Source organism: Eriocheir sinensis, chromosome 37 (genome assembly GCF_024679095.1).
Source record: "Eriocheir sinensis breed Jianghai 21 chromosome 37, ASM2467909v1, whole genome shotgun sequence".
In the NCBI taxonomy this organism is placed as follows: Eukaryota; Metazoa; Arthropoda; class Malacostraca; order Decapoda; family Varunidae; genus Eriocheir; species Eriocheir sinensis.
In genome coordinates, this window is record NC_066545.1 from 14,814,907 (window position 1) to 14,840,685 (window position 25,779).

General features: G+C 43.3%; 1 protein-coding gene across 1 annotated transcript in view; it reads right to left on the bottom strand.

Annotated features, from left to right (window-relative positions):
- Nucleotides 1–25,779, bottom strand: part of LOC127008333 (apoptosis-resistant E3 ubiquitin protein ligase 1-like) — a 44,120-nt gene that overhangs the window by 14,224 nt on the left and 4,117 nt on the right. The window contains exons 3-5 of the mRNA XM_050880219.1: nt 25,366–25,522; nt 24,625–24,744; nt 24,384–24,481 (exon numbers count right to left, since the gene is read on the bottom strand). Coding sequence (XP_050736176.1) covers nt 24,384–24,481; nt 24,625–24,744; nt 25,366–25,522 — 375 coding nt within the window. The remainder of the gene's footprint in view (nt 1–24,383; nt 24,482–24,624; nt 24,745–25,365; nt 25,523–25,779) is intronic.

Here is a 25,779-nt window from a genome sequence, read left to right on the forward strand (position 1 = left end):
AACAACGGAGGAACATAGACAAAGAAGAAGAAACACTGCCAGATTATGATTTCTAACAACGGAGAAACTTATATACACAAAGAAGAAAGAAGGGAAGGATAACAAGACAAAGAACTGTGCCCCCCAAAAGAAACCCAAACATACCCCCCTGAATACTTACTTACAACCCCAGAACACTTACTTAAAACCCAAAAACCTCTACTTACAACCCAATAAAACTCTACTTACAACCCCAGAACACTTACTTACAACCCTAAAACCTCTACTTACAACCACAAACCCCTTGCTTATAACCACACAGCCCATACTTACACTCCTTAGAACCCTTACGTGTGGGGTGACTGAAAACTTCTGAGCCTGAACAAATCTAACCTAGTCCCTCCAGACACGGTGGATATCTGGCTTAGCTGTTAATGACGAGGAGACATAAACGAGAGATAGCAAGGTCAGGAGAACGAGGGTAAGCTGTACTCCTCCTCCTCCTCCTCCTCCGTCACCCAGAAGAGAAGAGAAGGTAGCAATGAGATAAGGAAATGAAGGAAAACAGGATTGATGGGAAGGGAAGGGAAACTGGAGAAGGAAGATGACGAACGGAAAGAGAAGGGAAAAGGGGACAAACTATTCCAAATCAAACCAAAACAAGACGAAGGGAAAAATTTAGGACCTCATAACACTTAGCACAAAAAGAAGAAAAATACATATAGGTGAGATAGTAAGGACCTGCACCTCAAAACGATACTAAAACAAAGAAAAACAAATCTATCCTGCTTGATTAAATGACACGGTGGAAGTCTAGCAGCTAACGACGAAGGGAAAAACGGGACAAACAAAGAAGGAAAAAATATATAGATAAGATAGCAAAGAAGACCAGCCTCAAAACGAAACTTAAAAAAGAAAAAAAGAAAAGAAATCCATCATGCTTGCTTATATGACACAGTGGAAGTCTGGCAGCTAACGACGAAGGGAAAAAACAAAGAAGGAAAAAACATATGAATGAGATAGTAAATAAAACCTCCGCCCCTCAAAACGAAACTAAAAAAAAACCAAAGAAATCCATCATGCTTGCTTATATGACACGGTGGAAGTCTGGCAGCTAACGACGAAGGAACAGAGAGGGGAAAAAAAACCCATATGGATGAGATAGCAAAGACTTCCTGCGCCCCTCAAAACGGAACTAAAACAGAGCAAAACAAATAGATCATGCTTGCTTATATGACACGGTTGAAGGCTGGCTGCTAACGACGAAGGGACAGAGAGGGGAAAAAAAAACATATGGATGAGATAGCAAAGACTTCCTGCGCCCCTCAAAACGGAACTAAAACAGAGCAAAACAAATAGATCATGCTTGCTTATATGACACGGTGGAAGTCTGGCTGCTGTTAACGACGAAGGGACAGCAGATAAGGTAAAATAGGAGGATAGATGAGACAAAGAATAACTGTGCTTCTTCCCCTCCTCCTCCTCCTCCTCCTCCATCAAAACAAATACCAAAACAAACACAAAAACAAGATCTCCCAGCAGTAACGACTCGCTGATGAAAACCTGACTTGCTTACGAAGGGGGAACACAAACAAACGAGGAACAGCAAGGTCAGGGAGAACAAAGATGAACTGTCCTCCTCCTCCTCCTGCTGCGATCGAGGCAATTAAGAAGAGTTGCTGAAGTGGCTGAAGCTCATACCTGCCTGATGATGATGGTGGTGATGATGATGATGATGATGCATTTTCTATTTCAGTGTCATCAAGTTCACTCTCATCAGCACCAGTGTGTGTGTGTGTGTGTGTGTGTGTGTGTTTTACGATCAAGAAGAGATGGTGCGTAAATAGGTCACACACACACACACACACACACACACACACACACACGTTGCGACACTTCCCAGACCAAGAGGTTCTGACTGACTGGTTGAGTGGTTGGTCCCTTCCCCTTCCCTTCCCCACCATCCCCTTCCCTCCAATAGCCTGCCCCCTCCCTTCCCTTCCCCACCCTTTCCTTCCCCCACCATTCCCCTCCCTGTCCCTCCCTCCCCCTTTTTTCTCATGAGCCAGGTGACGCATTCAGCAAGGCATGGAGGAGAACGTAGTATATGTTGGCCAGTTTGTACGCATATCAGAAGGCAGCTATTTACTCCAGTTCGTACGCGGTGGTTAAATTAGAAAGGAAGGAAAGGGCACTGATAAGTATAGTATGTATGATAGGTAGTGTGATATAGGGTGTTGCAATGTGGCTGCTTTGGGAGGGGAAGGGGGATGGGTAGGGTAGGGAGGGGAAGGGAGAGGAAAGAGGAGAGGGAGGGGAAGGGAGAGCAGGGAGAGGGAGAATGGAAAACCAGAGGGAGTGGGTTAACTTTTTAATAGGAAGGAAGGAAAGGGAGGGTAAAGGAAGGGAAGGGAGGGGAAAAGGGAAGGGAGTGTGACAAACTTATTTATATTTACTTATTAATTATTGGTTTTACAAGTTAATATGATCGGGTTCTCTTGCTCTCTCAACAAACTTGTGTGTGTGTGTGTGTGTGTGTGTGTGTGTGTGTGTGTGTGTGTGTGTGTGTGTGTGTGAAGACGAGCAAATAAGTCTCAGGAAAATAATATATACATCTTAGTTAAAACACACACACACACACACACACACACACACACACACGAGGAGGAGGAGGAGGAAGAAAGGCAGACAGACAGACGGATAGGGAAGTAAACACCCCCACTCTCGCCCTAACAGGAAGTGCCTACGTCAGTCTTGTGGTAGTAGCCGATTTTGCCGGAGAGAGAGAGAGAGAGAGAGAGAGAGAGAGAGAGAGAGAGCAAGGAAGGAAATTAAGAGGAAAACAAATGACAAAAGACGAAAACAAAGACAGTGAGAGAGAGAGAGAGAGAGAGAGAGAGAGAGAGAGAGAGAGAGAGAGAGAGAGAGAGAGAGAGAGAGAGAGAGAGCAAGGAAGGAAATTAAGAGGAAAACAAATGACAAAAGACGAAAAGAAAGACAGTGGGAGAGAGAGAGAGAGAGAGAGAGAGAGAGAGAGAGAGAGAGAGAGAGAGAGAGAGAGAGAGAGAGAGAGAAAGGGGGGGGCGAGCAGGCATTCAGGCGAGGTAGGAAAGGGGGCAGTATTTATAGATGGTGAGATGGAAAGAGTTAAGCAGACGGGCGTGTGGGCAGGATTATGACCTACTTATATAGGCAGCGTAGCAAAGCACTCACTTACCCTCTCCCTTTCCTTCCCTAAACCCCTCCTTGCCAGCCAGGTAGGACACGTAGTCATGATTTTAAGTTAGACAAATTCAGATTCAACAAAGACACAGGCAAGAATTGGTTCACGAATTGAGTGGTGGATGAGTGGATCAGGCTTGGCAGTCATGTTGTGGGTGCCATTACCATAGATACATTCAAGAAGAGGTTGGATAAATTCATGGATGGTTAGGTTAGGTTGGGTTAGGATTACAGGAGCTGCCTTGTATAGACCAACCGGCCTCTTGCAGACTCCTTACGTTCTTATGCTCTAAAAACACACAATATCGTCACCCATAGCTAATTCCTGCCCAGATATAATGCTGACCTCACTCTCTCTACTAAAAAAACACTAAAACAACAACACTGGGTCACAGAAAGCAATATCGTCCCCCAGAGCTAATTCCTGCCCAGATAGAATGCTGACCTTCCTCTCTATACTAAAACAATACTAAAAATCAACAGCACTGGGTCACAGAAAGGTGCAAAATGTCACGTTTATATCTTTACCTTAAAAAAATTGCACTTCTTCAATAATCCACGTCCGCGTCAGGCCCTAACGACACTCCATCAATCTGACCCTTTTCTGTCACTTTCAAAGACGTGGAGATTGGCGTGTGATGATAGTGGGAAGGGAGGGAGAAGGATGGGAGTGGGGAGGAGTGGGAAGAGGGAGGGAAAGGAGGGCGTAAGGCACTGATAGGGAGTGTGTGTGATAGGTAGAGTGATGGAGTGTGTTGCAATGTGGCTGATCTGTTGAGGAGGGTAGAATGGGAAGGCAGGGGAAAGGAGGGGATTAAGTTAGTGTGGAAGGAAGGACATGGAGGGGAATAAAAGGTATGGGAAGAAAGGAAAACGAAGGGGAAGGCAGGGGAAGGGAGGGAGTTAAGTTATATTTAGAAGGAAGGAAAGGGAGGGGAAAAGAAGGGTAGGGAAGGGATGGGATGAAAGGAAAAGGAAGGGGAAGGCAAGGAGGGAGGGAAGGGAAGGGGTTAAGTTATTAAGGGAGGGGAAAAGTAGGGTAGGGAGGGGAAGAGAAGGGAAGGAAAGAAAGGAAAAGGAAAGGAGGGGAGGGGAAGGAAAGGGAAGTGAGGGGAAGATAGGGGAAAGTAGGGGAAGGAAGGGGAAGGCAAGGGATGGGAAAAAAGAAAGAGGAAAGGAGGAGAGGGGAAGGAAAGGGAAGTGAGGGGAAGGTAGGGGAAGGAAGGGGAAGAAAGGGAGGGGATGCAAGGTAAGGGAGAGGAAGGGTGGGAAGTGAAGGGAAAGAAGGACGAATGGGAAGGGAAGGAAAATGGCCTAGGTCTACCTAACTAAAGGGGAACATACGGCAGGGGCGCATCGCTTCATTCACCCGCAAATCCACATCGGAGAGTCAATCCGGCCAAAACAAGTCTCGATGCAGCTGCCCATCCCATTCCAAGCACCACCAAGTATCGATCGACTTATCCCAGGCATGAATTTCGTGGGCGTCCCTTGGTCTACTCTACTTAGGGACTACTACTACTACTACTACTACTACTACTACTATTATTATTATTATTATTATTATCATCACTTGCATATATGAATTCCTTAAGTATTTGCCCTTTCTCTTTTTGTTTTTGTTTATTTATAACAAAAATAGTGCAGAAAAAAAAGCCCGATGCTCACCGCTCCCATAGACAAAAGTAAAGAATGGCCAAAAGAGAGGTCAATTTCAGATGGAGTGGAGACTACCCCTGGAAATGCCCACAACGTCTACGGAAGCCTTGCCAAATTGACCTCTCTTTCGGCCACCTCTTTGGATTCTTTTTGTGAGCAGCGAGTAGCGGGCTTTTTTTTATTATTGTTTATTTTTTTGTGCCCTTGAGCTGTCTCCTTTGTTGTAAAAAAAAAAATGAACATAAGAACGTAAGGAGTCTGCAAGAGGCCGGTTGGAGTGTGTGCTTGGGACAGGAAGTGTTTAAGAATATGGGTCAGAGGCGTTAACAGGGATTGGATGCTGATGTGAGATATTTATTTGACATGCCGACATTTTTATAACAAGAACCATCTGTTAGCACACTCCGATGGCGCAACTCTTAACGCCTCGATCCGCCACCCTATAACACGAAAGAGGAAGGTATGGGGAAGGAGGGGGGGAAGTTAGTATAGAAGGAAGGAAAGGGAGGAGAAAAGAAGGGCGGGGAGGGGAAAGGAAGAAGGGATGAGAAGAAAGGAAGAGGAAGGGAGCGGAGGGGATGGAAGGGGGAATGAGAATGAGGGGAAGGAAGGGGAAGGGTGAGGTAGGGGAAAGGAGGGGAAGAAAGGGGAAGGGTGAGGTAAGGAGAGAAAGACAGGGAGGGGAAGGAATGGGAAGGGTGAGGTAAGGAGGGGAAGGAAGGGGAAGAAAGGGGAAAGGAGGAGGAGGAGGAGGAGAAGGGGGTAACGAGGAATGATGACGCAATACAGAATAACACGAATGGAATGACTTTTATGACCCCTTGATGACGTAACACGGAAACTAAGCGACTAATCGTACGCTCTGTTATGCGAACGGACATATTTTAACCCTGACTGTAGCTAGACTTACATTCATACATTCAACACATACATTAATTTGATCTCCTCGCAATATAGAAACACGAAATCAGAGCAAAAATAGGCCATGAAAAAAGAGTAAAAGAATGTATGAATTAAAGATGAAATGAAAAGACCTCCAGAGTGCAAACAGGAAGTGAATACGAGATAGAGACAAGGAGAGGAGGAGAGGGAGAGGGAGAGAAAAAAAAGGGAGTTGAGAGATAGGGGAAGTATTGGAGGGAAGGAGGGAGGGAGGGAGGAAAGAGGAGAGCAAGAGTGAGTGGTGTGAGAGCTGAAATGTGAGAAGGGAGGAGTGGAAGGGAGTGATAACAGGGAGAGAGAGAGAGAGAGAGAGAGAGAGAGAGAGAGAGAGAGAGAGAGAGAGAGAGAGAGAGAGGGGGGGGGGGGAGGGTTAGTCTGCAGCAGGACAGGGTCAAGGTTGGAATGAAGAAAAAGAAGGAAAAAAATAATAATGAGGAGGAGAAAGAAAGAAAAATTAAGGAAAGAATAAAAAGAAGAAGAGAGGAAGAAGAAAGAAGAACTAGACGAAAAGAAGAAAAAGAGGAAAAAGAAGAAAGAAGGAGGACGAGGGAGAAGGACTAAACGAAAAGAAGAGAAAAAAAAGAAGAAAAAAAGAAGAACTAGACGAAAAGAAGAAAAAGAGGAGGAAAAAGAAAAGAGAAAAAGACCAAACAACACAACCACCAACAAAAACAACAAGAGGAGGAGGAAGAAGAAGAGGAGGAAGAGGAACAAAACAACAACAAAAATTAGAAAAACGTGAAAAATAAATAAAGGAAGGAAAATAATGACTGGCGATGGTGGTGGTGACGGTGATGATGGAGGTGACAGTAATAGTGGTGGTGGTGGTGGTGGTAGTGGTGGTAGTGGTGGTGGTGGTGACTGCGGAACCCATGACGTCAAAACACACACCTGCAACACCACCACCACCACCACCACCACTACCACCACCACTACCAACAACAACAACAGGACACCCCTTCAACATCCTCCGCCCCCCTCTTCTCATTCTCCTTCTCCTCCTCTTCTTCTTCTTACACTCTCTCTCTCTCTCTCTCTCTCTCTCACACACACACACACACACGAATAATCTAAACAGGAACACCAAGACACCAACCACGCAAAGCAATGACGAATGAGACGTTAGAGGAGAATGGACTGGCAGTGAACACGAATTCCTCTCTACCCACGTGTGTGATAAGTAACAAAGGTGTGTGTGTGGTATACGTAATATATATTATACAACCAACTTCCGTTTTCTATGCATTTTTTCTTCTTTTTTTTTCGTTATCGGTGCGGTACTGTGTTATATGCCATGGGGAGGGTCTGCTTGTTTTTGTTGTTGTTGTAGTAGTAGTAGTAGTAGTAGTAGTAGTAGTAGTAGTAGTAGTAGTAGTAGGAGGAGGAGTGGTAGTATTAGTATTAAAAAAGAAGAAAAAGGAGAAGAAAAAGAAGTAACAGGAGGAAGAAGAGGAGGAGGAGGAGGAGGAGGAAAACCAAGAGAATGACAAGGACAAGGACAAGGACGAATAGTTGTAGTAGTAGTAGTAAAGTGGTGGTAGTAGTAGTAGTAGTAGTAGTAGTAGTAGTAGTAGTAGTAGTAGTAGTCCCACCTGAGCCCACCTGCATACCTGAGCGAGGATGCGGCAATCAAGGTAACGTGTATTATCCAAAAGGTTAAGTCCAGGTAATCTCCGGGCAGCCACACACGGCCAGGCCCAATAAACCCAAGACCACGAATGGCTCACGTCTGTTATGTCTGCTGAGGCCAGTATATATAGCCCCGCAGAGACCTCCAGCCTGCGTGCGTCCCCTTGACCAACGCCCGGCGGCCCACACACACACACACACACACACACACACACACGGGGGTTGACCTTGCATGCGGCAGATGTTTTGTTTTCTTGTGTTGGTAATAGTGTTGGGAGCGTTGCTTTTGTTGTTGCTGCTACTACTACTACTACTACTACTACTACTACTACCACCACTATCTACGTTTTTATATCTATCTATCTATCTTATTACTGTTACTATCGTTCATTTTGTAGTAATTTCCGTCATTTTTCTTGCCTTTAGTTACATTATTTTTGTTACCAGTATTATTAATTTTGTTGTAATTATCCTCCTAGTCTCTTGTCATTACCAACATCGCTATTTCTACTACTATTGTCATTACTCATCATTCTAATCCTATATAAACATCATTATTACCATCATCATTATATTACTCTCATTGTTATTACGAGTCTTGTTTTATTACGCTTATCATTATTATTACGAGTGTCTTTGGAGGCCCAGAGATCGTGACGTCACACAGGTGGCGGGAGGGAGGGGGGACTGAAGGGAAGGGACAGAGAGCCCGCATAACCCGCCCACCACAGCAGCCAGCCCACCCGCCCGCTGCCTGCCTGCCTGCTCTTCTTGGTCGATACCACCCACCCTGCTACCACCTCTCTCTCTCTCTCTCTCTCTCTCGGGTCAGGTAAGGATATGAAGGTGTAAGAGTAATCTGTATTGCTGTTCTTGTTGTTGTTGTTGTTGTTGTTATTGGTTCCACTTTCATTCATTCATTCATTCTTCCTTACTTCCGGGTTTTTTTCTCCTCCATTCATTCTTTCTTTCATTCGGTGTTTTTATTTTTCTTTCTTATTATCATTATCACTACTACTACTACTACTACTATCAACATTTCTCTTTTTTTTTTCCTTGTTACTACTACTACTATTACTATCAACATTTCTCCTTTTTTTTCCACTCTTCATTTACCGATACAATAAACATGTCCTTTGATTTGATTTGCCTCACGCCTTCTCCTCCTCCACCTCTCTCTCCCCTCCCACACACACACACACACACACACACCTCCTCACGGCGCTGTTTTCTCATATAATCTTCCCTCACTTACCGAACCAACAAACTTTTCCTTTATAACTTGCTTTGCCTCACGCCTTCTCCTCCTCCTCAGTTCTCCCTTCCCACACACACACCTCTTCATGGCGTTGTTGTTCTCTCACATACTCTTCCTTCTTCGGGATTTCACGTGGGATGTTACTTAATTATCTTGATCTTAAATTCCTCTGAGCCTTTTCAGTATCCCCTTTTTCTGTACACATTTTCTTCTATGTCATTTTTGCTGCAGTAGAGAGTCCCGTGTTTTATATATTTTTTTCTAGTTTGTTCTAATTTATTTTGTTTCTGCTTCCTTGGTCGAAAAAATTATCATATCGTTCCATACCAAATGTTATATTACATTTTCATTTAGTATCTCTTTGTTGCTCCCAGTGTTACTTCCCCTCTTTACTTCATCGTTATCCTCTTCGTCTTTCTCCTTCCCTTCCTCATCAACTCCACATCTATTTACTCTATGTCCCTGTGAATCACCACCCTCCACCTTTCTTTCCCCTCTGCTGGTCCTTGTGAATCTTTACGAGCCCAATCTTTTTACTTCCATACTGGCAATCCTTCTTCCCTCTACTGTTTAAGAATATCCATCAGTCCCACCTGCTTACATATCTGCCCCTTATATCCCATTTTCTATTTTCAGTCTACCTGTTACCGGTTTCTGCCAGCCATCCCTCTTCACTTTGTATAAACACACTTTTCCTTCTCTTCTCTACATCAAGAACCTCCAACAATCTCCTTCAGGGTCTCATCTTCCAACATACTTGTATCACTTTCTCTGCTCAAATCAAGTTCACAAGAGAAAAAGGCCCGATGATATGTAACTTCCCCCAGCATCCACCAATCACAAGCAGCTTAAGTTGGAGAAGGGGCGTGGCTTGCTTGTGGGCTGACCAATGGCGTGACACTTATGGGAAAGGGGGAGGGGCTTATATGCGACGTTAGGTTGAACAGCGTATATGTCCTTTGTTTTTTGTCTACCCATCAGCAGCACCATTAGCATCCTCACCTCGGTCACCACAACTTGCATTACAATTTACATTACACTTGGTAGGGAAGGGGGAGGAGCTTATATGTGACGCTAATGTGAACAGAGTATACGTTCTGTTTATCCTTCCCGCCACAACCACGGTCACCACAACATGCAATAAACTTGGTAGGGAAGGGGGAGGAGCTTATATGCGACGTTAATGTGAACAGAGTATACGTTCTGTTTATCCTTCCCGCCACAACCACGGCCACCATTACCATCCCCACCACGGTCACCACCACTGTCAGCACCACCTACCTCTCCTGCCATCATATGATACCCTTCTAGGCCCATCGGCTCGGCAAATAAACAGTGCCTTGAAACACAAACACACGCCACAAGGGCCGAGGCGTCAGGATATACATAACCTTCTTTATCTAGCCGAGAGAGAGAGAGAGAGAGAGAGAGAGAGAGAGAGAGAGAGAGAGAGAGAGAGAGAGAGAGAGAGGTTAAGATAGGAATGAGGACGAGAAAACTAACAAAAGCGAATAAAAGGAAATTGGTGATAAGAGAGAGAGAGAGAGAGAGAGAGAGAGAGAGAGAGAGAGAGAGAGAGAGAGAGAGAGAGAGAGAGAGAGAGAGAGAGAGAGAGAGGATAGGAATGAGGATGAGAAAACTAACGAAAGTGAGCAATAAAAGGAAATTGGTGATAAAAGAGAGAGAGAGAGAGAGAGAGAGAGAGAGAGAGAGAGAGAGAGAGAGAGAGAGAGAGAGAGAGAGAGAGAGAGAGGAGGATACAGAGACAAGAGGGTATATCAATCTTAGGCAAAATTTATACACAAACACTTAACGAAAATTCTCCACAGTGAAAACAAGATTACTTTATTAATTTATAGGGAAATGTTTACCTTTCTTGAACCAGATATAACAAACAGCAAACCACTGGGTCGTGTCTACGTGCTCAGATCACTAGCTAAATAAACTAGACTAAAATAAATAATGTATGCTTAGTTATTTTATGGTATCCTATCGAGCTCAAGGGGATAGAGCCGCTAGAGGGACGGAGATGAGCACTGAGGTCAAGCGCAGCAATAGCCTATGCCCCAAACTCTATCTCTAACCTCTTTCAAATAGCACCTCCCGAAATTGACTTCTCCTTCGGCCACGCCTCTCCAATCTTTTTAGGGGCAGTAAGGAGTGGGCTCTTTTTTTTCATTGTTGTTTTCTTTTTTTAAGCCCTTGATCTGTCTCCTTTGCTGTAAAAAACAACAACAAAGTGATAGGAGGATAAAAACAAAGGACGTATACTCTGTCCAACCTAACGTTGCATATACGCCCCTCCCCTTTCCCCTTAAGTGTCACACCATTGGTCAGCTCACAAGCATGCCACGCCCCTTCCTTAAATGCTATTCAACCCCCTTACGTAAATGAAAATGCCTCTAACACTCATTTTATGTCAACTTTCCACGTCAAAACATATAGTTGTAAGAATACACTGGCAATAAGTCACATAAAAGTGGAAATACCAGCCATGTCGAACGCCACAAGGAAGCAGGAAATGGCACAGCACCTCATCATGGAAGGGCAATGATCCCGTTAGTCACTGGCGATTACGGCGTCGATATAAGTGCGGCAAATTACGTTAATAGTCCTGGCATTATTGTGTGTATTACTGCAACAGCCTGGGAAATGCGTGCCCGCCGAACAGACACACAAGTACACTGAACACGAAATTTCAGGATTAGTCTTTTTTTTTTATAACAGAAGAGGAAACAAAAAAAGATCACAAGGAGAGGAAGGAAACTAACAAAAAGATCACAATACCGCTGTTGCTGCAAATTGTTTTTTTTTTTAACATAGAAGGGGAAACAAAAAAAGATCACAAGGAGAGGAAGGAAACTAACAAAAAGATCACAATACCGCTGTTGCTGCAAATTATGTTCTTTTTTTTTAACATAGAAGGGGAAACAAAAAAAGATCACAAGGAGAGGAAGGAAACTAACAAAAAGATCACAATACCGCTGTTGCTGCAAATTATGTTCATTTTTTTTTTAACATAGAAGGGGAAACAAAAAAATATCACAAGGAGAGGAAGGCACCTAACAAAAGAGATCACAATACCGCTGTTGCTGCAAATTATGTTCTTTTTTTTAACATAGAAGAGGAAACAAAAAAAGATCACAAGGAGAGAAAGGAAACTAACAAAAAGATCACAATACCGCTGTTGCTGCAAATATTGTTCATTATAAAAGTTCATTGGTAAAGTTAATGTTAATTGGTAGGTTTTGTTAGTTATTGAATTATATAGTTATCAAACCCACTAACATCCAGACCACACAAACACATTCGATACAAGAACAACAAATAAACGAAACAAATACCAAAAACAAACTAATAGACCACCCTTGTGTTATATTATCGAGGAAACGCGTGCTAGGCTAGGGTGCGTGTTAAGCTTGGGGGCGTGCTAGGCTAGGGTGCGTGTTCGGGCTACATACCAGCACATCGCTAACCCAAACATCCACGGGAAGTGCTAATCGTGTTTGCTTGGCCATGTCTCACCGCCTTCCTTGCCCAGCTTCCGATCCAGAGTGCTCACACGTGTTTCCTTCCCTTCCCCCCTCTCCATGATACGCCTCCTCCCCTATCCCTCCCTCCTTTCGCCCGCATTCTCTCTCGCCGTGAAGTAGCCTAGTGCCGCCCCGCCCCGCCCTCATGTGCCCCCATTCTCCGCTCCCTCCCTCCTCAGCTGTCTGTATGCTTCAGTGCACCAAGTGGGCTCCTCAGCGTGCTTCACCTCGCCCCTGCCCCTCCCACCCCCACCCCACGCACGTGTTCCCTTGTGGACGAGAGTATAAGACCAAACGCAAATATAGATGTAGTTAGCAATGACGTTACTCTTAGCACCACCACATACTACTACTACTACTACTAATAATAATAATAATAATAATAATAAAATCGTAATAATAAGTATAAAAACTCATTAAAGCAGCAACGTTAATTAAAACTGATTTTGTACCTACCTCGTTTTCTTCTGAGTGGATTAGGAACAATGGCACGAATCCATTTTTCGATACAGTTTTCATACACAGACTAACAATAGACGCCATGACAATAATAAAACAGCAGGAAACAGCAAGACTTAGGGGGGGGGGGGGAGGGGGGGAAATCGAGGAGACCGGCGCCCCGGAGAGGAAGTCTACACATAACATTGATAGGTGAAGGTAGATTGTGGCAAAGTGGTAGATAAAAGTGGGGGACAGACAGCAAGAAAAGAATAGACAAGAATGTTCTCAGTCAAAGAGGAAGCACTTTAGATTATAACGAACATCTGTATCTAGCTCCCATAAATAGATTGACCTGTCTTTTGGTGAACTTAAAGGATATATATACAAGACAAAAACAAACTCCATGGTCGCTGACTGACAGGAGGACTGGGAACAAAAAAAGAATTGACAAAGAATGTTCTCAGTCGAAGAGGAGGAACTTTACATTATAACGAACATCTGTATCTAGCTCCCATAAAATAGATTGACCTGTCTAGTTGAACCTAAAGGGTATACCAGACAAAAACTCATGGTCGCTAACAGACAGGTGAATATATTTTTGTACCCTTTCCCTCCCCCCTCCCGCCCCTAGACCTCCCCCCCCCCCCCCTGAAGAAGTGTTACAAATTTTGCTTTGTAGTTCTAGTGCTTCTTGCTAACGTTTGAAGGATAGAACTCGGGACACGATGTTGCAAATTCGAGGCGCGCGCTTGTTCTTAACATTTTCTTCTTTTCCAGATGTGGCCACACCTTCACTACATCACTGCGTTGCCGTGACGGCCATGCCAGGCTGCGTCCAGACCGGCTGCACACACACACACACACACACACTCACTGGCCTGGGACAACACACCCGCATCAAGCCACCGCCTGCCACACAACATCCCGAGTCAGTATTCTCAGACGCTTCCACCCATCACATCAGCTATTTCCAAAGGCCGACAAGGAGGTCAATCTGGTTCTAATGAGTGTTTCCTAAGGTTCACGATACAGAAGAAGGGTCAAACTACCACCAAGGTCATGCCTAACCTAACCTAACAACCTGCTCCTGCCTTTGACCGGAACTGGAGAATGATGACAACAACGACGACGACAATAATGATAATAATGATAATTTAGTCGTTATTCAATATTTGTACTCTATAATATATAAATCGCCTTTTACTATATGACAACGCGATACATAAATTCGTTCCTACTCATGCTAGTAAATGTAGAATGACGACAATAAAATTTCAGTGGCAATGCATGGTTGGTATTTCAAATGTATCAATCACTATTTGCTACTGTCGTTTACGTCTGACATGCACCGAAACAAATAATAATAATAATAATAATAATAATAATAATAATATACCTCTTGGAGCTGCGAAGTTAATAATGCGAACGATACTCAGAAATCTTGCTCTGGACTCCCTGTGACGAAATATCGTTGGGAAACTGGGAAAATAATTAGTCTTGCCCAACTCACCACTTCCACGAACACTTTAAAATCCTCGCACACGTCAACGAGTAGGAAACATCCCGTAATCATTATAATACGCTCACATAATAAAAAAAAACACCCACAGCACAGGGAAACTATTTTGTCCTGATCACCTAACAAAAAAGACACCACTTCCACCAACACTTAAGTCCTCGCAAACACAACCGAGTGAGAAAACGTAATAGTATATAAGGGAAACACGAGAAATAGAGTGTCTACCTACCTAAGAAGCTACATTCACCTCACGATAAATGAAGTCATCGCAAACGTATCCGAGAGAGGGAACCTAACGCAATAGTATATAGGAAAAAACAGGAAAAATAGTTAGTTTTACTCACCTAAAACATCAACAAGTTTACGCACAACACTTCCTCGTAGTATAATAAGTCGATAAGCCCTCGCAAACATAACCTAGAGAGGGAACCTAACACAATAGTATATCGGAAAAAACAGGAAAAATAGTTGGTCTTGCTCACCTAAAACAGCAACGTCTACCCACAACACTTTCCCGTAGTATAGTGAGTCAATAAGCCCTCGCAAACATAACCAAGAGAGAGGGAACCTAACGCAATAGTACATAAGAAAAAGGAAAAAATAGTCTTGCTCACCTAAAACAGCAACACGTCTACGCACAACACTTCCTCGTAGTATATAAGTCAATAAGTCCTCGCAAAGTAGTATAAGAAATAGTGTACAAGAAAACAGGAAAAAATAGTTGTCTTGCTCACCTAAAACAACATTTCTACGCACAACACTTCCCCGTAGTAAAATTAGTCAATAAGCCCTCGCAAACATACCCAAGAGAGTGAACCTAACGCAAAAGTGTACAAGAAAACAGGAAAAAATAGTTGTCTTGCTCACCTAAAACAACACTTCTACGCACGACACTTCCCCGTAGTATAAGTCAATAAGCCCTCGCAAACATACCCAAGAGAGTGAACCTAACGCAAGTGTACAAGAAAACTGGAAAAAAATAGTTGTCTTGCTCATCTAAAACAACACTTCTACGCACGACACTTCCCCGTAGTATAGTGAGTCAATAAGTCCTCGCAAAAGCAAAAGTAACCAAGAGAGAGAGAGCGAGAGAACCTAACGCAATAGTGTACAAGAAAACAGGAAAAAATAGTTGTCTTGCTCACCTAAAACAACACTTCTACGCACAACACTTCCCCGTAGTAAAATTAGTCAATAAGCCCTCGCAAACATACCCAAGAGAGTGAACCTAACGCAAAAGTGTACAAGAAAACAGAAAAAAATAGTTGTCTTGCTCACCTAAAACAACACTTCTACGCACGACACTTCCCCGTAGTATAGTGAGTCAATAAGTCCTCGCAAACATACCCAAGAGAGTGAACCTAACGCAAAAGTGTACAAGAAAACAGGAAAAAATAGTTGTCTTGCTCACCTAAAACAACACTTCTACGCACAACACTTCCCCGTAGTAAAATTAGTCAATAAGCCCTCGCAAACATACCCAAGAGAGTGAACCTAACGCAACAGTGTACAAGAAAACAGGAAAATAGTTGTCTTGCTCACCTAAAACAACACTTCTACGCACGACACTTCCCCGTAGTATAGTGAGTCAATAAGTCCTCGCAAAAGCAAAAGTAACCAAGAGAGAGAGAGAGAGAGAGAGAGAGAGAGAGAGAGAGAGAGAGAACCTAACGCAAGTGTACAAGAAAACAGGAAAAAATAGTTGTCTTGCTCACCTAAAACAACGCGTCTACGCACGACACTTCCCCGTAGTATAAAGTCAATAAGCCCTCGCAAATATACCCAAGAGAGTGAACCTAACGCAAAAGTGTACAAGAAAACAAAAAAATAGTTGTCTTGCTCACCTAAAACAACACTTCTACGCACGACACTTCCCCGTAGTATAAAGTCAATAAGCCCTCGCAAACATACCCAAGAGTGAACCTAACGCAATAGTGTACAAGAAAACAGGAAAAAATAGTTGTCTTGCTCACCTAAAACAACACTTCTACGCACAACACTTCCCCGTAGTATAGTGAGTCAATAAGTCCTCGCAAAAGCAAAAGTAACCAAGAGAGAGAGAGCGAGAGAACCTAACGCAATAGTGTACAAGAAAACAGGAAAAAATAGTTGTCTTGCTCACCTAAAACAACATTTCTACGCACAACACTTCCCCGTAGTAAAATTAGTCAATAAGCCCTCGCAAACATACCCAAGAGAGTGAACCTAACGCAAAAGTGTACAAGAAAACAGGAAAAAATAGTTGTCTTGCTCACCTAAAACAACACTTCTACGCACGACACTTCCCCGTAGTATAGTGAGTCAATAAGTCCTCGCAAAAGCAAAAGTAACCAAGAGAGAGAGAGCGAGAGAACCTAACGCAATAGTGTACAAGAAAACAGGAAAAAATAGTTGTCTTGCTCACCTAAAACAACACTTCTACGCACGACACTTCCCCGTAGTATAGTGAGTCAATAAGTCCTCGCAAATATAACCAAGCGAGTGAACCTAACGCAAGTGTACAAGAAAACAGGAAAAAATAGTTGTCTTGCTCACCTAAAACAACACTTCTACGCACAACACTTCCCCGTAGTATAGTGAGTCAATAAGTCCTCGCAAAAGCAAAAGTAACCAAGAGAGAGAGAGCGAGAGAACCTAACGCAATAGTGTACAAGAAAACAGGAAAAAGTAGTTGTCTTGCTCACCTAAAACAACACTTCTACGCACGACACTTCCCCGTAGTATAAAGTCAATAAGCCCTCGCAAATATACCCAAGAGAGTGAACCTAACGCAACAGTGTACAAGAAAACAGGAAAAAATAGTTGTCTTGCTCACCTAAAACAACACTTCTACGCACAACACTTCCCCGTAGTAAAATTAGTCAATAAGCCCTCGCAAACATACCCAAGAGAGTGAACCTAACGCAAAAGTGTACAAGAAAACAGGAAAAAATAGTTGTCTTGCTCACCTAAAACAACTTCTACGCACGACACTTCCCCGTAGTAAAATTAGTCAACAAGTCCTCGCAAACGTATCGGAGAGAGTACCATCCCGCAATCATTACTACACGCACGTACGCAAAGATACCCACAACAATGGCCCAATGAATGCAGTTTTTACCGTTTTTACAAGGCGCACAGGACACTCACCGTTCTTGAGAAGACTGCCCCGGGGCCTCCTCTCCTCATATCAGACTCTAGCGTATGGTTCAGCTTAACATAATCCCCACAGGAGCAGTTCGTGTAATCACCATAGTATAGGATAGGACAACACGAAAATCCGAGCGAGCACACCCACACGCCCTTCTACTTAGACTGAGAAGCACATGTTATTGCTCCAGTCAACTCTGGCACCGTGGAAACACATCATACCGCCCCTTCTAACACCAGCTCTTTTCTCCTTTATCTAACACCCCCCTGACTTGTTAACACATTCAGCCTCTCCGTAAGTTTAAAACAAGTCGATATGTGATAGGTTTACCCCATGAAGGACGCTAAATATAGTGGAAAACCCTTTGTTAGCATGATGTTTATAGTAGTCGTGCGCCAGGCAACCACCACCAGCCGCAGTCAGCTGTTAAGATATGTTTCCACCTCATGCGCAATATCATCTCATCCTTTTCTTTGTTCCGTGTTTCCGTACCCTGGCGGAGGCATCAGATCGTTCAATACACGTGCTGAGGAGCCAGGACGATCTATCACCCGTTGATGAGGGTCGGGAGCATAGAGAGAGCGGGGAATATGGTGGGCGGAAAGATGGGTGGCTGAACAAAGGACTGGCTGGGGCTGGCCTGGCTGGATGCATCTTGCCCATCTTCCGCATCAAATAGACCTCCATAACAGCAGTGCTTCCTCTCGTACTGGCATTGTTTTATGTTTACGTCTGCTCTCCTTCCTTGGCATCTGTCCCCACTTTCAAAAAACCCTTAACTCTTATTGTATTGGTCTGTCTAATTAATATTTGTAGGAGCTAGGTACAGATGCTCATTATACATTCCTGTCTATTCTTCTCTTGCTCTGTTCTCCACTTTCCGATACCACTTTCCTACATATTTACCTCTATCTATCTATCTATCTATCGATCAATCTATCTATCTATACTACAAAAGCTTATTATATACTGTCGTGTTTAGTTTCATTGGCATTGACTGATATGTTTATTATTGCATCCATTACAACCTCCAGAGTGAGATATATTTGTGACAACGGAAAAACGCTCTCTCTCTCTCTCTCTCTCTCTCTCTCTCTCTCTCTCTCTCCTTTAAACCATACTAAGAAATCGTTATACAAAAAAATCACAGTTTACTATAATTGTTAACTTCTGGCATGAATAAAAAAAATAATTACACCTCTAACGTTGCTCCGAATTGTTACTCTAGCATATAAATAACTCAATGTGTCAGCTAGAATGTAAATATCTCTATGGCACCGATTCAACCGTTATCAAAATCTTTAACAAACTCCACAACGGGAAACGCATCGCCGGTCAAGTCTGTGGCGCGCGCTTCCTCGAGTGACCTTGCCAATATTACCAGCCAGGGAGCGATGACAACCCCGTCCCTTGCTTGGCTGGCATCACATAAACACTAGGGGGAAGGGAGGGGAGTGCTGTCCTGTCTGTCTGCCTGCCTGCGCGCGACATGAGGATATGTAGACTCTATTTACGGTTAGGAGAGAAAAAGGGTGATCACAGATACTTAGGTGAGAGAAGGGGGAAGGGGAGGGGGTGTTCCTGCCTGCTTGCGACATTAAGATAGACTGATTTTTGTTACGGTGGAGAGGACAGACAAAGGGATATGAGAAGATAGAGATAGCGACAGAGATAGATAGATAGATACAGACAGAAACACAGATAAGGCTTTCACAACGCTGCTCCCCCCCCAAAAAAAAAATACTAATGTAAAAAAAAACAGATTGATAGATAGATAGATACAGTTAGATAGGTAGATAGATAGACAGGGAGGCCCGTAACACACTGGCTCCAAAAAGTTATAAAAATAATACCAAAAAGAGAACTAGATTGATAGATAGACAGATAGACAGATAGATAGATAGATACACACGAAGGCCCGCAATACACTGACTCAAAAAAAGGGTACAAATAACGCCATAAAGGTCATAAAATTAGTTCCAGGGAGACCTTGATACTCTCTCCTCATGAAAAAGCGTAAGTCGTAGGCAGGCAACGGTGAAAAGTGACATTCAGCTCTCAAACATACTCCTCAGAAGGCTGGATAAATAGATGTGTAGATAGACAGATAGATAGATAGATAGTTACATTATAATCTCCCTGTATGATTAATCTACACAGCGATGCCTGGGAGCAGTGAGAGCAGACATTCACCCATAAGATATTGTTTACAAGGCCACAAGTTGTTTTTTCCTTCCTCTACGTGACAGCAGTGGAGGATAATTTTAATTTTTCAGCATATCCTTCTCAGAAACCCAATATTTTTTTTTTCCTCTGGTTCGTTTATGTGGGCAGTGCGTGGCAACTTATTTTCCTTTCGATTTCGTGAGCAACAACATCAACAACAATGGTGGAATCTGCTGTTCACTCTTACGACACACTCTCTTAATCTCCTTTCCTGTTCCTTCTCCTTATCCTGTTCTTTCTCCTCCATTCCTTCTCCTTCTTCTGTTCCTTCTCCTTCATTCCTTCTTATCCTGTTGTTTCTCCTCATTCCTTCTCTTTATCCTGTTTCTTCTCCTCCATTCCTTCTCCTTATCCTGTTCTTTCTCCTCCATTCCTTCTCCTTATCCTGTTCTTTCTCCTTATCCTGTTCTTTCTCCTCCATTCCTTCTCCTTATCCTGTTCTTTCTCCTCCATTCCTTCTCCTTATCCTGTTCTTCCCCATTCCTTCTCTTTAAGCCCCGTTCACACTGTGCCGACTCTGGGCCACGACAACCCAGCGACTCGGGGTATACAAGGTCTTGGGTGTGAAAGGGTCGCACATGGTCGGAAAGAGGTCTAGAAACGATCGCCGGATGCTGATTTGGCACAGTGCGAAGGGGGAAAAAGTCGCTGGGTTGTCGAGGCCCAGAGTAGGCACAGTGTGAACGGGGCCTTACATTACATTTATTTTCCCTTCCTGTATATGTAAATGACCCGTGATGACAGTGAAAGTTAAAAATAAACAAATAAACTGCTCAGAAGGCCACAACACATTTTTTCCTTCCTTTATATGTAAATGACCCGTGATGACAGTGGAAATTACCCTCCAGCTTTAAGACAAACTGCTCGATTACAGTACATTTTTTTTCCTTCCTTTATATGTAAATGACCCGTGATGACAGTGGAAATTAACCTCCAGCTTTAAGACAAACTGCTCGATTACAGTACATTTTTTTTTCCTTCCTTTATTTGTAAATGACCCGTGATGACAGTGGAAATTAACCTCCAGCTTTAAGATAAACTGCTCAGAAGGCGACAATACATTTTTTTCCTTCCTTTTTATGTAAATGACCCGTGATGACAGTGGAAATTAACCTCCATCTTTAAGACAAACTGCTCGATTACAGTACATTTTTTTTCCTTCCTTTATATGTAAATGCCCCGTGATAACAGTGGAAATTAAGACAACTGCCCAGAAGGTTACATTTTCTCCTACTTACTGATGTATATGCCTCGAGATAACACTGGACATTAAACTCCACATTTAACATTAGCTGCTCAGAAGACTACAACGCATAGGGCCGCATTACTAAACATTTTGTCGCTTAAGTTCACCTATTTGACAAGGCTTTTCCAGGACTTTTGGGCATTTCCAGGAGTAGTTTTTTGACCTGATGGTAGTTTGTCCCTTCTTCTGTACCATGAAACTAAAGAAACACTCATGAGAACTCTATTGCCTCCCTCTTTGACCTTTAGAAATAGTTGATGTTAGAAGCGAAACTGTCTTACAATACCAACCATATTCTCCTGCTTGCTTGTATATATGAAGTAGCGCAACAGTTTTTTTTTAACAGTAAAGGAAGCAGCTCATGGAAGAAATAAGAGAAAAAAGTCGGCTAATCACTGCCCCTATAAAGTGCACAGTTGGGCAGTTTTAGTTGGAGAGGTGGTCATTACATCCACCTTTAATCGTATACTGATCAGAAAGCCATTTTTTTTTTCATTCGTACTCATTTTATAGCAAGGGAGGCAGCTTAAGGGTAACAAACAAACAAACATCAACAACAACAAAAAGCCCGCTAAACGTTGCTCCGACAGAAGGAAAAAGACCGAGAGGCGATGCGTGACAACAGCGTGACATTCATCCTCAGAAAATACAAATCAAAAGGTCAAAGCATCTATTTATGCCACGTGTGTGTGTGTGTGATGGGTGGTTGGTAACACTGGGAAGCTCAGACACATCCTTCAAATACACGGCTCTCAAGGCCATGGGTGGTTGGTAACACTGGGCAGCTCAGACACATCCTTCAAATACACGGCACTCAAGGCCACTCTAGTATAGGTGCAGATACATGATAAAGACGTTCAAGTTATGCGTGAATGTGACCTGATAATGGGTGCAACTCCGCCGCTCCAGATGGGACATATTCGCTTCTTAATTATCACCCTATATGCCATTTTAAAGGTGGACATATCTTACAAAGGAGTTCAAAGTTACGTGAATGTGGACTAATAATGCGTGTATGTTTACTTGGAACAATAAACTATCAGTCAGTCAATCAATCTCCCTCTAGATAATGCATGTTTACTTCTTAGGGAATTAAACACCTCATATACTCTCTTAAAATTGGACATAGCACGTCTTGCATCTCCGTCAACTTGTTCTGGATGGAGTGTGAACGTAGAGAGGCAGTCACGCTCCCTCCCGTCCTCGCTCATAGCAAAAAATAAAGCACTCCGGAACGCGGCCTTGAATACATGCAACTCAGGGCGACCAGGCGTGAAGGGGGACTTAAAAAAATGTGTGTAATTCCGGTTCTCTAAACAATTAAGATCGTATACTTAAACATTTCGGCGTCCAAGCACACACATTTGACAAGGCTTCCGTAGGGGTTATGGGCATTTCTTGGGAGTAGTTTTATGACCCTGGTAGCAGTATGGCCATTCTTATGTACCATGATTATGAATTAAAGCACTTATTACAACCCGATTGATCTCCGTTTTGCCCTTTGGAAATGGTTGATGAAGAGGTGGAAGTGTCTTAGAATATCAAGCTAAAATATGTTCAGTTGTTAGGATATTCCCTACCTATAAAATACTTTCTTAACTGAACATATATTATAAAGGAGTTCGTTGGGCGTGAATGCGGCCTAAAAATGTGTGTAAATACGCCTCTTTTGGAAGGAGGAAAAAGAAGAAGAAGAAGAAGAGGGAGAAAATTAGTGGGATGTCGTGTAGAATAGTTTAAAAAATGATAATAAAAAATACGGTGAAGAAGACGAAGAATACTAAAAAGAAGAAGAGGAAAAAGAAGAAAAAGAAGAGGGAGTAAATTAGTGGGATGTCGTGTAGAATAGTTTAAAAAATGATAATAAAAAATACGGTGAAGAAGACGAAGAAGACTAAAAAGAAGAAGAGGAAAAAGAAGAAAAAGAAGAGGGAGTAAATTAGTGGGATGTCGTGTAGAATAGTTAAAAAAATTATAATAAAAATACGATGAAGAAGAAAAAGAAGAAGACGAGGAAGAACAAGAAAAACAAGAACAAGAAGAAGGAGATTAGAGGGAAGTCGTGTAAAATATAAAATAAGTCCCCCCAAAAAATATGATAAAAAATGTTAAAAAAGTGAGTGCGTGCAAGCGTCCACGCACTCACGGATTCAACCCAAACTATTTTTTTTTATAGGAGCCACACGACCCTAAAACAACAACAACAACAACAACAACAACAACAACAATAACAACAGTAAAAACATCATAATTCAAAACCTCTTACCCCATTTACCTAACGAGAAATAATGTCGTTAAAACTATAAAACAAATAAGAAAAAAAATGTATAAAAACTGTTTTTTTTTTAAGTTTTACAATCACTTAGTTGGTCTGTGTGCTTGCGTGCGTGCGTGCGTGCGTGTATATGTAGCCTTCATTAAATAGTTCTTATGTAATTCGGCAAAGGAGGAGGAGGAGGAGAGAGAGAGAGAGAGAGAGAGAGAGAGAGAGAGAGAGAGGAAGCAGAAAAATGAAAGAGAAAGTGAAAAAGAAAAGAAAAAAGAGAAAATGAGAAGAGGTGTGTGAGAGAGAGAGAGAGAGAGAGAGAGAGAGAGAGAGAGAGAGAGAGAGAGAGACTACGGCTTGAGGGAAGTCTCTAGGCAACGAGGGCGCAGTGCAGTCACACACACACACACACACACACTAATCTCTTCACCCCACGCCAGGCAAACACACACACACACACACACACACACACACACACACACACACACACACACACCACACACACACACACACACACACACACACACACACACACACACACACACACACACACACACACACACAACACACACACACACACACACACACACACACACACACACACACACACACACACACACACACACACACACACACACACACACACACACACACACACACACACATCTCTTCACCCCACGCCAGGCAAACACACACACACACACACACACACACACACACACACACACACACACACACACACACACACACACACACACAATAAAAAAACAGAAGACAAAGAAAACGAAGGAAATTTACCATCGTAGGTAAAACTAAGGTAATAAGACAAGGTAATTTGCTCTTAAATATGTCCCCCCCATTCTCTCTCTCTCTCTCTCTCTCTCTCTCTCTCTCTCTCTCTCTCTCTCTCTCTCTCTCTCTCTCTCTCTTAATAGCTCCCTAAGGAACTACTAGGTACGTTCAAACGCTGCTAACACGCAACGTAGCCTTGGAAACGGCTGTAAAAAAAATGAAAAATGAAAAAGAAAAAAAAAAAACTGTCCATCGCTCCCGTGAGTAAATATGAAGCCAGGAAGTCTTTATAGCTGTTAGATGTTGAATATAACGGAAGAGTTTAACCGTTTCCCTATCCGTTTCCTGCTTCCCCATCTATCTATCTATCTATCTATCTATCTAGAGAGAGAGAGAGAGCTAATCACTGCCCCTATAAAAAAGAGTGTATATATATGAGTGGTCGATGTCGATTTCGTGTGGAGAGGTGTCTTGATAATCTCCCCTGCAAAGAAGCCAAGTCTACCTATCATGCAAACACCTGGGGCTTGGTCTTACTCACCCGTGGGCAAGAAGCCGAAGCGAGCACTGGGCAGGTTGTGCATAGCGGCCACCTGGGTCCATACCTCCTCCCCCAGCACCTCCAGCTCCTTCTTATCCCTGCGGGGGAAACACACACGCCTCAACGCTACGGCTCTTCGATACTTTATACATTTATTTAAAAACGCTCTCGCAGAAGATGTAAGGGATATGTGTGTGTGTGTGTGTGTGTGTGTGTGCGTGTGTGTGTGTGTGTGTGTTACCTTGGCAGGCCGTGGAGCAGGTCATGAAGGTGCTGGTCCCGCTCCTCCGTGAACTCCAAGGGGAAGGCTTCTGCCATATACACGGCCTCCTTCAGACTCCTCACGCCCAGGGTCTCCAGTCTGGCGGGGCGGGGACGAGATCGTGGTCAGAGGATGGAAAACCCGTGCTTGCGTGAGGCGGGATGTGGAAAGTACGACAGGGGACGCGATACAGAGGAAGGAAAGGGCCGTGAGTTTATGAGGAGAGGGGGATAGACGAGGGAAAGAGGGATAGTGGACAGAAAATGGTTGGAGGGAAGGGAAAGCTGAACAGGGGAAGGAAGGAATGGGCCATGAGGTTATGAGATGGGGAGTACGTATATAAGAACATAAAAACATAAGGAGTCTGCAAGAGGCCAGTTGGCGTGTACAAGGCAGCTCCTGTAAACCTAACCCCTTAGTTAAACCCTGGGCAGAGAGAGAAACTTGGAAGGAAAGAAACCTGGGAAAACTTGTCAGAGAAAGAAAGTAGATAGCAAAACATTAATAGCTGTCAGGAAAAGAGAAAAGAGAAGGAAAGAAGAATATTAAAGAGATGCAGTTCTGGTAGGGGCGGTTTCAGTTCCTCTTCTTCCTCTTCTTCTACTTAGGTTAGGTGGATAGTGTAAAATAAAAGAAGGGAAGAGAATGAATGGCAGTAAACACTCATTTCCTTACCGTATGTCGTATCCTCCCCCCTCCTTTGACCACCCCCCCTCTCACCTGGGCAGGCTGGCATCGGCGCCATTCTGCTGCATGAAGTGTTGCAGAATGAGGCGTTGCTTGAGGTCGTAAACGGCGGCGGCGGCCCTCTCCTGCTCCCCCAGTGGTACGCCGCGCAGGGGGCCCATCTCCACCACGTCCACCAACCGCCACACCCCTGCCACACACGCACACACACACACGGGGAAGGAAGAAAGGGAAGGCCGTTACCATAGCACACTAGTCTTCATATTATTGTAACAAAAATACATGAATAAACAAATAAATAAATGGTAGTCCACTTCGTCTTGTATCTGTTATCACTGTATTAAAATTAGCAATAAGTTCGTTTGAGGCATACAAGATATATCGTAATACAAGCTATATAGCACATGGAAGGAAGGAAGGAAGAAGGAATAAAATATGGAAAGAAAG